General features: G+C 48.4%; 1 protein-coding gene across 1 annotated transcript; it reads left to right on the top strand.

Annotated features, from left to right (window-relative positions):
* Positions 1–9,416: 9,416 nt before the first annotated feature.
* Positions 9,417–10,368, top strand: LOC122048317 (classical arabinogalactan protein 9-like). Its single transcript, XM_042609903.1, has 3 exons — positions 9,417–9,798; positions 10,016–10,206; positions 10,297–10,368. The coding sequence occupies exons 1-3, from the start codon at positions 9,417–9,419 to the stop codon at positions 10,366–10,368; spliced, it is 645 nt and encodes a 214-aa protein (XP_042465837.1).
* The last annotated feature ends 6,694 nt before the right edge of the window (positions 10,369–17,062 follow it).

Raw genomic sequence — 17,062 nt, 5'->3', positions numbered from 1 at the left:
TATTTAAATTATTTGTTTTTAACAAATAATTAGCACTATACGACATGAAACCACAGCTCATACAATTTTATTTAACAAAAAGAGAATCAGAATTTGGGATGCTAATTCAGATGAATTAGATCATATTTAAATCAAATTAAAGAAAAATTATAAAAATTTTTAACTCAAATTCGATATGAATTTGAATCAACCCAAAACTCTTGAACCTGAGGTTTAACCTGATCAATCCAAATCCAAATCCGACATAAATAATTTAATTAAAAATAATTTTTTTATACTAATTTTCTTATAATCTTTACATTTATCTCAATATTTCATTATTATCATATTAACATTAGTATTGATATACATATTAAGTCTCTTAATTTTTTTAAAAAAATTAATTTAATTTTAAAAATGTATTAAAACATAAATTTAGATCAATCCGAATCAATCTAAACCCGATTTGAAAATCTCTAACCCTTGAATCGAAATCCGATTCGAATATAAAAACCTTCTATTTAAATCTGATTTTTTCGGATCGATTCAAATCGAATGGTCAGATTGATATTTTTAACACCCCTTGATCCCGTCCGGAAGCTGAGTCGGATGAAGGCAGATCTTGGTGTGTTGGAAGTTGACGGAAAGTCGCTGAAGCCTCGGATCTACCTGCACCCCCTGGAAAGGTTCTCACGGACAGCTGACGAAGAAAGATGACCAGGACGATGACGTTGTTGCTCTGTGTACACTCAGACGAGCCCCACGGGTCGTTAGAGACCATAAATCAGGGAAAAAGTCCCCGGATCAGGCCTTTCGACGCTCAAGTCAGATACTTTTTCCCCAGGAATCACAGAGCAAGGACGAAAAAGTAAAGACTAGTGAGAAATGACGAGTGAACGTACCTGCATAAGGGACAAGATATCTCTTTTTATACTACAACGGATGCCTCTGGGACCTGGCAAGTGTCAGGGAATGTCGGCTGTCAGGCTTTGTCTGGCGGTGATTGACACGTGACTCTTCCTGATAGGAGGGCGACAAAATCGAAGGCGTTGTGCGCCCCGACTGTTAGCATATTCCTTGACACCTTGATTGTTCTCTGACATTCTCTGACAAGCGGTTACGATTCCTTGACTTGTTTGTCCTGTAGTGCCTAAACGCTGGGTATACATCATGACCTGCTTCGATCCACTACTATCCATAGCTTGAACGTTCTGACCTTGCCCCCAGGGTGTAGCGCAGACGGTGGGCGCATGGTATTTCTGGCGTAATGACCAGAGGTCGATTCTCAGGAACTGACGACCTGGGGTTTACCCCGCCATGCGCCTATGGCCTGTGTACCTGCATGAACCTCCCTCCATATCCGTGGGGCCGGCACTAGGGGGGCCGCTAAGGTAGCGGATCTACCTTTTTTGAACGTTCCGACCTGCCTGACCGGTCTGTTTCTTGACCTGCGTTTGCTCCCTGTACTCCTTGGTTTCCATGTACCGACCTGCACACCCGGCCTGTTTCCCGATCTGCCTCTGTTTACCATTATCCTTGGCTTGTGCGTCCTGACCTGTACGCCAGGTATATTTCCTGACCTGCTTCTGTTCACCGTTATCCTTGGCTTGTATGTCCCGACCTGCACGCTAGGTCTATTTCCTGACATGCTTCTGTTCACCGTTATCCTTGGCTTCTATGTCCCGACCTGTACGCCAGGTCTGTTTCCAGACCTGCTTCTGTTCACCGTTATCTTTGGCTTGTATGTCCCGACCTGTACGCTAGGTCTATTTCCTGACCTGCTTCTGTTCACCGTTATCCTTAGCTTCTATGTCCCGACCTATACGCCAGGTCTGTTTCCCGACCTGCTTCTATTTACCGTTATCCTTGGCTTGTATGTCCCGACTTGCACGCTATGTCTATTTCCTGACCTGCTTCTGTTCACCGTTATCTTTAACTTGTATGTCCCGACCTGTACGCCAGGTCTGTTTCCCCGACCTGCTTCTTTTCACCGTTATCCTTGGCTTCTACGTCCTGACCTACACGCCAAGTTTGTTTATTCTACGCCCAAGGCTTTCTTTCCTTAACCATTGACTTAAGGGCTTAATCCTCAAATGTACCTGGCCCATGGGCCCTGTCTTGGACCGCTATCAGGGTTGGCCCTTGTCAAATTTATACTCCTATCGCTTGACCACCCCGTCAGCTAAGACTTTGACCACGACCATGTAATCTTGACTTCTGACCAGGTACGGAGGCTAGACTTTTAACCTCCATGTAAGCTTGACTTCTGACCTCCATGTAAGCTTGACTTCTGACTTCCATGTAGGCTTGATTTATGACCACCTCACCTTACTGACCCCACAAACATGCACCGTATCACAAACCTCCCCCTCAAGTCTAGTCAAAGGAGGCTCTAGTCCGACTGACTAGACCTATGTCCTTGAGTTACCTGACCTGGCTCTTGCGATTTCCGCTGACCTGTCTTCCGTCTATCTTTTGTAAAGTTTCCCTCCGCCCTGGGAGACTAGCGAGCTCTTACGCGCATATGCTGACTCCTCAACTTCCGAGCGCACACTTTTCCCATAAATGTCGCACAATTCCCAAGTGACGACTTAAATTTCATGGGAATCCTTTCAGCTTCTCCTTCCTTATAAAAGGTCCGAGCATCTTCTACCTCCGGCTATCCGTTTGCCAACACCATATCTTGACTTCATGGAACCCCGACAGAACCTAGCGAACTTGCTTCTTTACTTCGGCAAACCTCCCATCTACTGGAGTTATCGGCTCAGAAAGAGGAAGCCTCACTTCAACAAATTGCAGCTCTGACGGAACTACTGGCTCAAAAAGAAGAAATCCTATTGGAGATGACTGCAAGCAGAGATCTTCAAGCGTCCCTTATGCATGAAATGGAAAACCTTTGGCTGACCGCCAAATCCAGAACCCGGGCTGAAGTTGCTCTCAAGCATAAAGCTCAATCGGACTTCCAGAGTCAGGTGCAATATATTATTTACTTGAAGAGGAAGCATGAGGATGAAGTAGCTCTTCTAAAAGAGGAAGGACAGATCAAAGATGAAACTATCGGGCAGTTGAAGCGTACTATTGATCTTATTACAGAGGATCTAATTAAAGTCCGAGCTCATTTAACTAGAAAGGATCAAGCCTCCGGCTCTGGTAGCCGTGTAAACCCTTGAAAAATGTACCTTTGACTTTAATGGGATAAAACCTATTTTCTGAGTTCCATTCATGGTGTAACCCCACACTCTGTCTTGGGTATCCTCATGTTTTTATAGAGCACCTGCGTTCGTATAATATGTCTAGCAGAAATAATAGTAATAAAAATAACTTGCTTACCCCATTCTACCTCCTAACATATGAGCCTTTGACTAAAGCCAATAAGACGCTTGAGGATAGGCCAAGAAAATCATTGCCCCAACCAAGAAGGTCGTTGGTCGTGAGAGCCTTGCTCACTTATAACTCGCACTGGGGTGAGAGTCTGGGACAGCCGACCTGGAAAGTCGTTGGGCGTGAGAGCCTTCCTCACTTATAACTCGCACTGGAGCAAGAGTCTGGGACAGTCGACCTGGAAGGTCGTTGGGCATGAGAGCCTTGCTCACTTATAACTCGCACTGGGGCGAGAGTCTGGGACAGCCGACCTGGAAGGTCGTTGGGCGTGAGAACCTTGCTCACTTATAACTCGCACTAGGGCGAGAGTCTGGGACAGCCGACCTGGAAGGTCGTTGGGCGTGAGAGTCTTGCTCACTTATAACTCGCACTGGGGCGAGAGTCTGGGACAGCCGACCTGGAAGGTCATTGGGCGTGAGAGGCTTGCTCACTTATAACTCGCACTGGGGCGAGAGTCTAGGACAGCCGACCTGAGAGGTCGTTGGGCGTGAGAGCCTTGCTCACTTATAACTCGCACTGAGGCGAGAATCTGGGACAGCGGACCGGTAAGGTCATTGGGCATGAGAGTCTTGCTCACTTATAACTCGCACTGGGGTGAGAGTCTGGGACAGCCGACCTGGAAGGTCGTTGGGTGTGAGAGCCTTGCTCACTTATAACTCGCACTGAGGCGAGAGTCTGGGACAGCCGACCTGGAAGGTCATTGGACGTGAGAGCCTTGCTCACTTATAACTCTCACTGGGGCGAGAGTCTGGGACAGCCGACCTGGAAGGTAATTTCCTGACCAGGATAGATACTGCCGGCCTGGGGGTGATTTCCAGATCAGGCTAGATATTTCCGACCTGGAGGTGATTTCCCGACCGGGAATTACTCGAAGAGATTGCTTCCACTTTGTTTGCATTCACGAAATATACCATATCAGATGTATTATGAGGAAAACATATTAAAATCTTACTCAGTCCTGGTCTCGCCACATTCGAATTTCATTCTCACCCCTTTTCTTCGCCGTTTCCCGAGAAAATCGTGTGGGAGGCGTTTTTGTACACCCGCTTTATCTCATGATTTCCTTATCACGTCCATCATTAATATGCTTCATAGGGGCTCGACACCTGTCCCACGCCTTTATTGCTTACGCCGTATGACGCCGCCGACTCCACTCCTTTTTGTACACAATCTCCCAGAAAAATCTGTCGTTCTATGATCAGACGGCTTTGGGCGCTTTACCCAAAAATATACTCGACGCCTCTTTTCGATATTCCCTAGGAAGACTTTCTTTATAAGCCCTAAAGGCAGTCCGCTGTCGTTGCCTTGAGCGTTTCGACTGCCTTCGTCTTCGTGTTGCTTCGCCTTCTCTGGTGTCCCGACCCTCCCCCTTCTAGACTATTCATGCCTGGTGCTCTTCCTCTTCTCGACTGACCCCTTCCTCAACCTCCTTCCCCTTGATAATGGTTGACGGTAAGACCTCCTTTTGGTATTCGTGTTTTATTTCTGACATAGACAACCATGACCTGTCCATAATTCGGTCTGACCTGAGGCTTGGCAAAGAATACGAACTTCATATTCCCACACCCAATGAGCATCCTTCGTCCCCTCCTGAAGGTTTTATGACCGTTTTTAGGGATCAACTTCTGGGGGGCCTTCGTTTTCCCATCCATCCTTTTATCTCCTCTCTGAGTCAATAATTTGGTATCTGCCCTTCCCAGTTTGCTCCCAACTTCTTCAGAGCAGTTTGCGGTACTGCCATTCTATGCCGTATATACCAAATTCCCCTAACCGTGCATCTCTTCCATCACTTCTATTCTTTTAAACGATCAGAACCAGGAGTGTTTATGGTACAGGCTATGCCTGGTTTTAAGTTCTTCTCTGACATGCCTTTTTCTAACAAGGGGTGGAAGTCATGCTTCTTCTTTATTAGACTACCTACATCTTTACCCTTGGTCGAACCGATCCCTTGGCGCCCTGATATTCCTTCCGACCTTCCTGTACATCACCATTAGCCTTCCTACGACGCCACTTCTGAAAAACTTCAAGGAGTGAGCGTTCGCTTGTCTATACTGCTACTGGAAGGCTTTTTGTATTTGTTCGGGCTCAGCCTAGTTCAGGCGGACATCAGGGCTCCACTAGGTAAGAACCCGTTTTCCTCTTTGCTATTCTTCGCCAACTGAGGTATTTTTCTTTCCCTTTGCAGAGGATGCCATGCTCCGAGCATATTCCTCCGATATAAAACGCCAGTCTTTCTCTATTTTGAAAGTTTTAAGTGCGGAGCTTAAGCAGAACTTGGCGGGCTCTTCCCGGTCTGACCCTTCTGCCTCGCAGTCTGCTCTTTCTGCCTCTCAGCTCGCCCCCTCTGTGCCGACCCAGGAGGAAGCTTCCTCGGCCCTTCCCCTGGATGTGGCTCTTGTAGAAGACTTGACCACTGTAGAGCAGGTTGACCTGGCCACTGTAGAGCAGGTCGAGGAGGAGCGAGCCACGTCTCCCCCGCGCGGCCAAACTTCTAAGGCTCCAGCGCAAGAGGAAGAGGGTCATTCCAGCGACTCAGGCGTCACCTCCACCTCTTCCTTCTGGTCGTCGCTCCGTTGCCACTCCCCATTCTCCGGAAGCCAGGGCTGCTACTCCTAATCGGGAGATTGCTTTGGGGCCGGAAGTTCCCATTATGTCGCCTCACATATCAGCCCCGACCCTCGGTCGGGCTATAACTCCTGATCAGGACTCTTTTCCCACTCAGGCCTCCTCTCCTAGGCAGCTACCCCTTCCTTTAATGGACCAGCCCGGGAGTTCTGCAACTCAATCTGCCTCCCTTCCGTTAGCTGCTCCCGCCTCTACTTCTCGATCTCGGAGGAAAATTCGCAACAAGTATTCCTTTACTGACTCTTGGTGCCTGCCTTCCTCCACAGGGTCAGACGCCGCCGAAGAAACTGCTGAAGGGGCTCCTCCCCCTGTTGCCCTGATTGAACTACAGGGTGATTTAGCGGCGGCCTGACACTCAGGCAATCAGAAGTTTTGGAAGAATCCCCCGATGGTGGGGCTAGATCAAGCGGCTTGTCAGATTGTTTCTGTAAGTCTTCTTGTATCAATGCTCCTCTGCTGGAATCTTTTGTAATATTTCTTCCTTTATCTAACACGGGCCTGTTCCGCCAATCTGAGCGCCATTCAATACGCCGCTCGCTTGCAGAAGGAGAATGAAGTATTGAAGGCTCGTCTTCAGGAGTTAGAGCTGCCGCTAACTCCTCGCGATCCCCTCAATCCGACCCCTGGGGACTTAGCGCATTATCTTCGATTGATTGGGGAGTCTGCAGAGTCTGCCCGCAACATTTCTCATGCGGCTTTTGATAAGATAAAGACTTTGGAAGCGGCTCGGCAAACAAGCGAGTCCAAATTGGCTTCTGAAGTGGAGAGGCATCGCTCTCTAGTGGTGGAGCTGGACGCCAAGGACGCCCAGTTGATGAGTCTGCAGGAAACCCGAGAGGCCCTTCAGAAGACTTTAATTGATGTCCAGGATCAACTGGCCTCTAGTTCAGACCGAGAGAAGGCCCTTCACAACCAGTGGGAGGCCAGCCAAACGACCCTCAAATCAATGCAGGCCGACCTTTTGAAAGCTCAGGGGCTGTTTCTCAGGGTTAACAAGATCTGACTTTGGCCCGGGTTGATGCCGAGAAGGCCAGAGTTGATACAGAAAAGGCTCGGGCAGAGTTAACAAATTACCAGGCGGGCGAAGTTGGTCGTCTGAGATCCTACAGGCGAGCATACACCACCTCCCCTTTCTTTTTGAGGAAGATAGGGGGTTTGATGAATTTCATGCTTTGTTCCGGCGCGGCTGGCGGGGCTCGCCAAATGTTTGAACAGGATCTGCTTCGCGCTGCCCCTTCAGAAGATTTCTTAGATACTGCCCGCCTGATGAAAGAGATTCCAGACGAGTCGCTTCCTTCTTTTAAAGATGATGACGACTTGTTCCTCCTTCCGGAGCCTCCTGCTGGCCATAATCCTTGAGATGGCATTATGTACTGCCCTTTTGATGTAAAGATGTAGTTATCCAACTCTCGTTCAAACTATTTGCTAAAAACTCCAGATTTATCTACAATTTAGCGTGTTTAACCTTCTTGTGATGTGACATGACCCTCGGCCTTCAATTTTCTCTTATAGCTTATCAACTTTCTTATAGTATGTTCATCCTTTTATGGCATATTTCCAAATCGATACGACTCGCGAACCTACGAATGTGTTTTGGCCTTCTAGCTTGTCTTATTGGACCCCGGTCGAGAATCCCTCTTTTACCCGACCTGCTTTCCTCGCCTTTCTTTGCTTACCCTCTTGGCTTGGCCCTACCTCCCGGTCTGTTCTTTTCCCTGCAATCCAGGTCAGGCTAACTTAAGGCCGGGAAATTGAGGGTTAATCCCAGACCAGGAAAGCGAGGACACTTTTCCATAACTAGTGTCTTTTTCCGAGATCCATCTTCTCGTACTTCGCGCCGGTACTTTTCCAAATATACCCTTGGGTGTTATTTTCAAGGAAGATCCATCGGTTCTCTTTGTTCCCGCCAATTATTTTGCTCCGATGGATGATAGTCTGACGAAACTGCCCCTCTGCTTGGCAGCTATAAGTAATCTCCTCAAGCTTCGCCTCTAGGCTTTGCACGCCTTCCTCTTCCTTCCGCTGGAGTCCAGTATCATTCCCGAACCTTTGCTTTTGCGTTGCTGGCTTCCCGCTCGATCTTTTTTCTTTCCTTCCATTTCTTTTCTCATGGCGTCCCCCTCTTTTCTTCCTTCTTTGGCGGCGGTGTACTACCTTGGTTCATCCACTTTCGATGAATTGCATCGGGATGACCTGCGCTATACCTACGGAGTCGGGGATAATGCGCATGTAGTCATTCCTACCAGGATACACCAATTTTTTGACCCTCCAATGGATATTGCACTTTCTTTAAGGAGCACTTTGTGGCCGGCCTTCGTCTTCCTCTGCACCCCTTCTTTTCGGATGTGTGCCGCCATTTCAAGATTCCTCTAGGACAGTTGACGCCGAATTCTATAAGGCTCCTTTGCGGCTTCGTGGTACTTTGCGACGTTTGCAAGTTGTCCTGGTCCGCCCACTTGTTCCATTGCTTTTTCACCCTCCGACAACAGGAAGAAGGCACCTTCTGCTTCCAGCCTCGTCTTCGGACTACTTTTTTCTCGCCCCTGCCGCCTTCTGACCCAAGCTGGAGGAACAAATTTTTCTTCATCCGATTTCCCCAGGAGGTGGAGTGGCCCTTGCGATGGCAATCTTCACTTCCCCCGAGCCCGCCGCTGGAGGATTTTCATCTTGATACCTCCTATATAGAGGCTTCCTCTCGCCTAGTGGGCTGTCAATTAAACTTAACCCGCTTATTGTCCAAGGAGTTATTTGCCTACTTCCGCCTGAGCTATCTTACTCCGGATACGCCTCATTCCCTGGGTAAGCTTCCCTTTCAGTTCTATCCCCACTTCAAAAATATTTTGTTTTTTCTATTGCCACTGACCTCCTACTTTATCCTGTGCAGTTGAAGTCTTAACCCGTGCCTCAGAGGTTCAACCTCTTCCTCTGAGTGACATGGAAATCATGAGGCGGGGTCGAGGCATTTTACAAAGAAGAGCACTTCCCTACTCGTCTTCGACCTCCACCGGTGGGGCTTCCCCAGCAAATCCTCGACCCCGGTCTGCTAGCCGAGGGTCTTCCAGTGTCCGACCTGCTCCCTTGGCTCTCCCTACTCGCCCCCGGACTGCTCGTCCACCCCGGCCGGCTACCCCTATTCGCCCCCGGGCCCCACGCACAGCCCGGCCCATTATTCGACTCCTCTTCAATCGGTTAATCCTCCCAGAGCTACTTATATCCCTGGTCTTGGCCTTGGTCGAAGATCATGCAACGTTCCCTACGCCAACCCTGCTTTTAGAGAAACTTCTCAGGCGGCTCATCAAGCACGCTCGATAAACGACCGCTTGACTCGTGACGCCTCTTCTTCTCGGCGTAGGGCTTGGCTACCATCTGAAGAGTCTGACTCGGATGATCAACCATTGTCTCAGAGACTTCGCCGCCGAGCCCCTCCTTCGATGCCAGACCCAGGCCCTTCCACCATCCCTTCTCCTTCACCCCCGCTTGCAACCGCCTCTCTTCCTTCGTCTCCTATTACAGCCCAAGCTCCTATCCCGAGCCAAGCAAATATCCCTCCTGATCCCTCCACGGTTCTAGTTGAGCCTCCGCTAGCTCAACCTTCTCCGCCCGAAGTTCAGGTTGATCCGTCACTGGTTCAACCCGCTGCTTCGCAACAGCCTCAACGCGTTGAAGCTGGCCCCTCGCAACACCCTTCACCAGCTACCTCACCTCCAGAACCGTCTCCTGTGCCTCCCTCAGCTCCCTCGGGGTCGGCTGCTGGGCCTTCTAGCTCCGTTGCGGGGCCTTCTCAATCGCCACCACCTGTTCCTCTTTACTATCGTACCACCACTCCTTTTGAGGCTGGGCTACAATCTCGGCGTGATGTTCCCATAGCTCCTTGACACTGAAAGGTCACCTACCACTGTGTGGGAAGAAAGTAGGCATCAGATGGAACTTTTGCCACCCCTCGCCTAGATGGATAGATTCTCTGAGCTATATATCAAGGTCAGATTCCCTGACTATTTACTACAACTATTATATTCTTCATCTTCATCAGATGTTTCTCCTATGTCCCAGGCCTGCGCAGAGTCCTTGATAGTAAATCAATCCTTTCATGCCGTTCATTGTCAACATAAGATGCTGCAGGACAAAGTAACTGAACTGGAGCTTCAATTGAATAACCCAACGCAGGCTAGTTACGCCTTGAGAGCTGAAATAAAGGCTCTAACCAGAAAGAATAGCTTGGAGGTATCCTTGACGATATCTGACCAAAAGCTTAAGGACCTCAAGGAAGAAAAAAGCCAAGTTGAGTTTGTACACTAGCAACTCATGGACCAGCAAGCTTTGGAGCATCAGCGAGCTATGGACCAATTGGCTCAAAAGCTGTGCGCCGGCGAGACTTTAGCGTAAGAGCAAGACAAGAAGTTAAAATCCCAGGAGGCCCAATTGACATCCCAAGCAGCAGAACTATTAGCCGCCCGAAATGAACTGTCTTAGGCTCGAACTACTGCAGAAGGGGCATCAACAACCCTGGCCATTTACAAAGAAGGAGAAAATGACCGCTGTCAACAGAGCCGCGCTTTGTACCTTCGTTCTCCGAAATTCTGTACACAAGCTGGACGACGTTTCTCCACGTCTGTTATCTACGGGGCGGCCAGGGCTCTGCGTCAACTTTATGAGCAAGGCTACTTGAACTCAGCTCCCCCTCCTGAATTTTTAGATCATGATCGGATCCTTAAAGAGATCCCCGATGAAGTTTTTTCTCCTTTCAAGTGATCTTTCTTGGCTACTTGTATATAATGACTTAACAATTTCTTGTAAAGTACTTTGCTATTTTTCCCTTTGCATTATAAGGCTTACTTTTGCTAAAATTGCTTAGTTTTGCCACAAAAAGTATTAGGGCATACAATTTCCGCTTTCACATCCTCTTCTGCTCTTTCCGATCTGCTTTTCCCCGGTCCACTACCCTGGTTTGTCGGGTAAGTGACGGCTCGACTTACCGCCCGGCTTACTCTTCTTGGTATGCTCCTTTAGACTCGATAAGGTCGCAAGTAATTCCAGGGTCGGTCTAGCTTCTTGCCTCGTTCATCTTGTAAGCAATAAGCCCTGGACAATAACTTCTTGATGACCTTGTAAGGCCCGTCCTACTACGGTGCTAGCTTGGTTACATCCCCCACTGGCTTGATTTGCTTCCAGACCAGATCTCCTTCCCCAAAGAATCGAGAAATCACTCTTCTGTTATAATTTTGTCTCATTCTTTGTCGATAAGCCTCTAGCCGAGCCATCATTTTGTCGCAGGTTTCGCTGATAAGATCCAGCTCAGCCAACCGCCGCTCTGTGTGTTCATCGTATAATGTCTTCCTGACTGATGACACTCCAATTTCTATGGGCACGACTGCTTCATTGCCATAAACCAGGTGGAATGGTATCAGACCTGTACTTTCTCTAGGTGTTGTATGATAAGCCCATAGGATGCTTGACAGCTCCTCCACCCAGTTGCCTCCCACATGATCCAGCTTAACCTTTAGACCTCGTACTATTTCTCGGTTGACTACCTCAGTCTAACCATTGCTTTGTGGGTATGCTACTGAAGTGAAGGCTTGTGTGATGTCGAACCCCTTGCACCAGGTCTAGATTTTTTTCCCTTGAAATTGTCTTTCATTGTCTGACACCAGTTTGTGAGGAATACCGAATCTGCAAAGAATGTTCTTCCATAGAAATTGTATGACGACATCTTCTGTGATCCTGGCTAGGGCCTCCGCTTCCACCCACTTAGAGAAATAATCTACCACTACCAATAAGAAACGTCTCTGACTTGGTGCCATCGGAAATGGTCCCACAATATCCATTCCCCATTAATCAAAAGGACATGAGACAATAGACGTTCTTAGCAGAGCTGTAGGTCGATGTGTTAAATTTTGATGTTTCTGGCAAGATAGGTAGGTATTTACCAATTTGTGAGCATCTCTTTGTAAGGTGGGCCAGAAATATCCGGCCAGGAGTACTTTGCGAGACAATGTCCGACCGCCTACATGATTGCCACAGCATCCCAGATGTATTTCTCGCAAGGCCTGGTCGGCCTCCTCTATACCCAAGCATTTGAGTAAGGGTCTAGAGAAGGACCTTTTGTAGAGCTGATCTCCGATCATGACATAAGCATGAGCTTGCTTCCTGATCAGCCGTGCTTCTTCCGGATCGGTCGGTAAGATACCTTGCCTGAGATAGTTGATCATGGGTGCCCGCCAATCAATAGTTGCTTTTATATTATTTTGCAGATCTATCTGAGCTATCAGAAAAGTTTGGGTCGTTGACCGATCCAACACCCAAGTGGTTAAGGAACTGACCATCTTTGCTAGCTCATCTGCCCTCTCATTCTCCGACCTGGGGATCTTAGTTACCATGGTCTCTGCGAATTCCTCTTTCATCTTCTCATAAGCTTCCCGACACACTTGTAATTTATCGCAATTTATCATAAAGTTGCCAGCTACTTGCTGAGTTACTAGCTGGGAATCAGAATAGATGATTACTCGGGCTGCCCCTACGTGCCGGGCTACTTGTAGTCTTGCCAACAAAGCCTCGTACTCTGCCTCATTGTTGGTGGCTTGGAAATTCAATCGAACCGCCAATTGGAGTATATCCCCTTGAGGAGATATTAATAAGACCTCGACCTCGCTTCCTTGGTGATTAGCCGATCAATCCACATATACCTTCCGAGTTTCTTCAGAGTTGGTTTGATGAATTTTTTTTAAGAAATCAGCTAGGGCCAGTGCCTTAATGGCTGTGCGCGGTTGATACTGTATATCATATTCCCCCAACTCCATCGCCCACTTGATAAGTCGACCTACAACTTCTACATTAGTTAAAGCTCTTCCCATAGTGCTATTGGTCAAAACCGTGATAGGGTGTGATAAAAAGTAAGGTCTTAACCGCCGAGCCATAAGGACCAATCCATAAACCAATTTCTCGAGGGTCGTGTATCGCACCTCGGCCCCTTTCAATAGATGACTGAAGAAATACACTAGCCGTTGTACATTATCATGTTCCTTAACAAGCACAACCCCTACGGCCTCGGGGGTGGCAGATAGGTAGACCCACAAGGGCTTCCCGACAACTGGCTTAAATAGAGATGGCAAAGTCTCCAAGTACTTCTTCAGCTCCTCAAAAGCTCGGGTACAATCTTCATCCCATTGGAATTTGGAGGCCTTCCTGAGCACTTTAAAGAAAGGAGCGGCCCGGTCTGCAGACCTGGAAATGAATCTTGATAGGACTATTATTCTACCGACCAACTTTTGAGTTTCTTTTAAATTCTGAGGAGGCTGCATATCCTGTAGCGCCTGAACTTTTTCTGGATTAGATTCTATTCCTCGCTCGGTCACCAGGTAGCCCAAGAATCCCCCCCTTAGCCCCAAAAAGGCATTTCAAGGGATTTAGCTTCAGCCCATATTGCCGAAGAGTTCTGCATGTTTCTTCCACATCCTCGATCAGGTTGACGGCTAACGGGGACTTGATAAGTATATCATCCACATACACCTCCACATTGCGCCCGATTTGCTCCCGGAAGATTTTGTCCATCATTCTTTAATATGTGGCTCCGGCATTCCTAAGACCAAAGGGCATGACAGTATAGCAGAAAGTACCGTCAGCCCTGATAAAGCTAACCTTTTCTTGGTCCTCCACCGCTAAATGTATCTAATGATACCCTTGGTATGCGTCCAGCATGCAGATCCTCTCGCAACCAGTTGTGGAATCCACCATCTGATCGATCCGAGGCAAGAGATAACAATCTTTGGGACTCGCTCGGTTGAGGTCCTGAAAATCTATACACACCCTCCATTTATTATTGGGCTTCTTTACTAAAACCACATTCGAGAGTTAGGACGGGAACTGCACTTCTCGAACATGGACTGCCTTTTTGAGCTGGTCCACCTCGGCTCTAATTATTTTGTTCTGATCTGACGAGAAGTTCCTTTTCTTTTGCTTGATAGGTCGGGAGTCTAGTAGTAGATGTAACTTATGCTCAGCTACCTCTGGCCTGATCCTAGGTAACTCCTCTGTAGACCAGGCGAAGACGTCCCGGTTACGAATCAAGCATTGAATTAACTCTTCCTTGAGGGGAGAAGGAAGGTCGCTTGCCACACGGGTCAGACTTTCGGGTTGCTCGGCGTGTAGTTGTATCTCTTCCCAGGGGATAGGCTCTTCAGCCATAAGTGAAGGCTCTTCTTGAACAACATGGACACCTCTGTCTTGCATCCTTTGATTTTTCCGGGCTTCCACCCGGACCATATCGATATAACATCGGCGGGAAACCCTTTGTTCTCCTTTAACTTCCCCGACTTGCTCGCCCACGAGGAATTTGATTTTTTGATGGAAGGTTGAAACAGTAGCCTTAAATTCAAGCAGGGCGGGCCTTCCCAAAATAACATTATAAGAAGAAGGAGAGTCCACCACTATAAAAGTGCTCCTCCTTGTGCGCACCAACGGCTCAGTGCCCAAAGATATGGCCAGCTTAATCTGACCCATTGGCTTCACCTCGTTGCCTGTAAATCCATATAGAGAAGTAGCCACATGCTGAAGTTTGGTGGCATCGATCTGCATCTCCTCAAATGCGATTCTGAACAGAATATTGACCGAGCTCCCGGTGTCCACGAAAACCCGAGCCACTTGGCTATTGGCGATGATGACTTTGATGATGAGGGCGTCATAATGAGGCAACTCTAGGCCTTCCAAATCTGCAGGCCCGAAGCTAATAATAGGGCCAGCAACCTGCTCTTGACTGCACCCAACAGTGTGAACCTCCAAGCGGCGCACATGTGACTTGCGCGCTCTTCCTGAGTCACCATCAGTTGGCCCACCAGATATCATGCCAATCTCCCTGACGACAGCATTGCCTCTATTCTCGGCCTCCCGTGATCCTTCTAGCTCTTTCCCCCGACCGGGTTGATGAGTACTGGGCCTTGCTAGGTCAGGACGGGATTGCCCAGCCTATCCTGTTGCGGCTTGTTGCTCTTCCATCATCTTGATTAACTGAGGGGCTAACTCAGGCGGCGGTAAGCCCATCTCGGCAGCCCGTTTGGAATCTCGAGCAAACTAAAAACAGTGATTAGTATCATGAGTGCGAGATCGATGATAAGTGCAATACCGATTGTTCCATGGTCCTGGTCGGGGAGCATGCACAGCTGTAACTCGGGGAGCGGGTCTGATCTCCGGCCCGGGTTGGAAGGTAAGTCTGGCTTCTCGAGCACACGATAGAGGTTGAGGAGGTGGTTGAGGCACTCTTCTCTCCGGCTTGTTGGTAGAGGGAGGTGGTCTTTCAGCTTTCCTCCGAGCCGCTTGTGCTTCTTCCACTTTGATGTAGCAGGTATCTTTTTCCACCATTTCATCAAAATTCTGAGCGGGATTTTTGATGAGATCTTTGAGGAATTCTCCTTCTCGTAATCCATGAGAGAAGGCTCTCATTAGAATCTCCGAAGTGGTGGTGGGGACATCTTGGGCCACTTGATTAAAGTGGTTGATATAACTTCTTAAGGGCTCGGTCGACTCTTGCTTCAGAGCGAAAAGACAGTGATATGTCTTTTGATATTTATTACTACTGACAAAACGACGTAGGAAGGTCATCTTGAAATCCAAGAAACAGGTGATGGACCCTTGAGGTAGCCCATCAAACCATTTCAATGCAGAGCCAACTAGAGTGTTTAAGAAAACTTTACATTTGACAACATCACTGTATTGATGCAGCAGAGCTGCATTCTTAAATTTTCGTAAATGCTCTTCTGGGTCTTTGCTCCCATCGTACTCTTCGATCGACGGGGCCCTATAACCCTTGGGCAATCTTTCATTTAAAATTCGGGCTGAGAAAGGTACTTTCTCGTCCAGATCCTCCGGGAATACTTCTGGTATCATGAGAGCCTTCCCCTTCTTTGAATCCCTGGGCAGGGAGCTCTCGGCCATTGAGACTTGTGGTTGTTCTTTCTTGAGGCTGTGGCCCTGGGGCTCTGGTTGATAATATCCCACACCGGGCTCACGATAAGGAACCTGAGGAAATACCTCAGGCTATTTTCTCTTAGAGCTCCGATCTGAGACAGGGAGGGGCTCCTTAGAAGCTTCAGCAGGAACTTGTCGCGGTCGCGAGACGGGCGCTTACTTTTCGGAGGCTGCTCGCCTCTTGGCCTCCTTGAAAAGCTCATATTCTCCAGTGGTCATAGTAACATTAATGCAGCCAAACTCCTCCATCTTCACGTTCCCGAACAGGCTGTTGTGTTCCCACATACGGTGCCAAATTTGATCCCATCCGGAAGCTGAGTCGGATGAAGGTAGGCCTTGGTGTGTTGGAAGTTGACAGAAAGTCGCTGAAGCCTCGGATCTACCTGGCACCCCCCTAGAAAGGTTTTCACGGACGGCTGACGAAGAAAGATGACCAGGACGATGATGTTGTTGCTCTGCACACACTCAGACGAGTCCACGGGTCGTTAGAGACCAGAAACCAGGGAAAAAGTCCTGGGGTCAGGCCCTCCGACGCTCAAGTCAGGTACTTTTTCCCCAAAAATCACAGAGCAAGGACGAAAAAGTAAAGACTAGTGAGAAATGACGAGTGAGCGTACCTGCATAAGGGACAAGGCATCTCTTTTTATACTGCAACGGATGCCTCTGGGACCTGGCAAGTGTCAGGGAATGTCGGATGTCAGGCTTTGTCTGGCGGTGATTGACACGTGGCTCTTCCTGATAGGAGGGCGGCAAAATCGAAGGCGTTGTGCACCCCGATTGTTAGCATATTCCCTGACACCTTGATTGTTCTCTGACATTCTCTGACAAGCGGTTACGATTCCTTGACTTGTTTGTCCTGTAGTGCCTAAACGCTAGGTATACATCCTGACTTGGTTCGATCCACTACTATCCATAGCTTGTACGTTCTGACCTGCCTGACCGGTCTGTTTCTTGACCTGCGTTTGCTCCCTGTACTCCTTGGCTTCCATGTACCGACCTGCACACCCGACCTGTTTCCCAATCTGCCTCTGTTTACCATTATCCTTGGCTTGTGCATCCTGACCTGTACGCCAGGTATATTTCCTGACCTGCTTCTGTTCACCGTTATCCTTGGCTTGTATGT

This window comes from Zingiber officinale, chromosome 2B, assembly GCF_018446385.1.
Source record: "Zingiber officinale cultivar Zhangliang chromosome 2B, Zo_v1.1, whole genome shotgun sequence".
Lineage (NCBI taxonomy): Eukaryota > Viridiplantae > Streptophyta > Magnoliopsida > Zingiberales > Zingiberaceae > Zingiber > Zingiber officinale.
The sequence above is the reverse complement of the archived record's forward strand: the minus strand, read 5'-3'. Positions and strand labels throughout refer to the sequence as shown.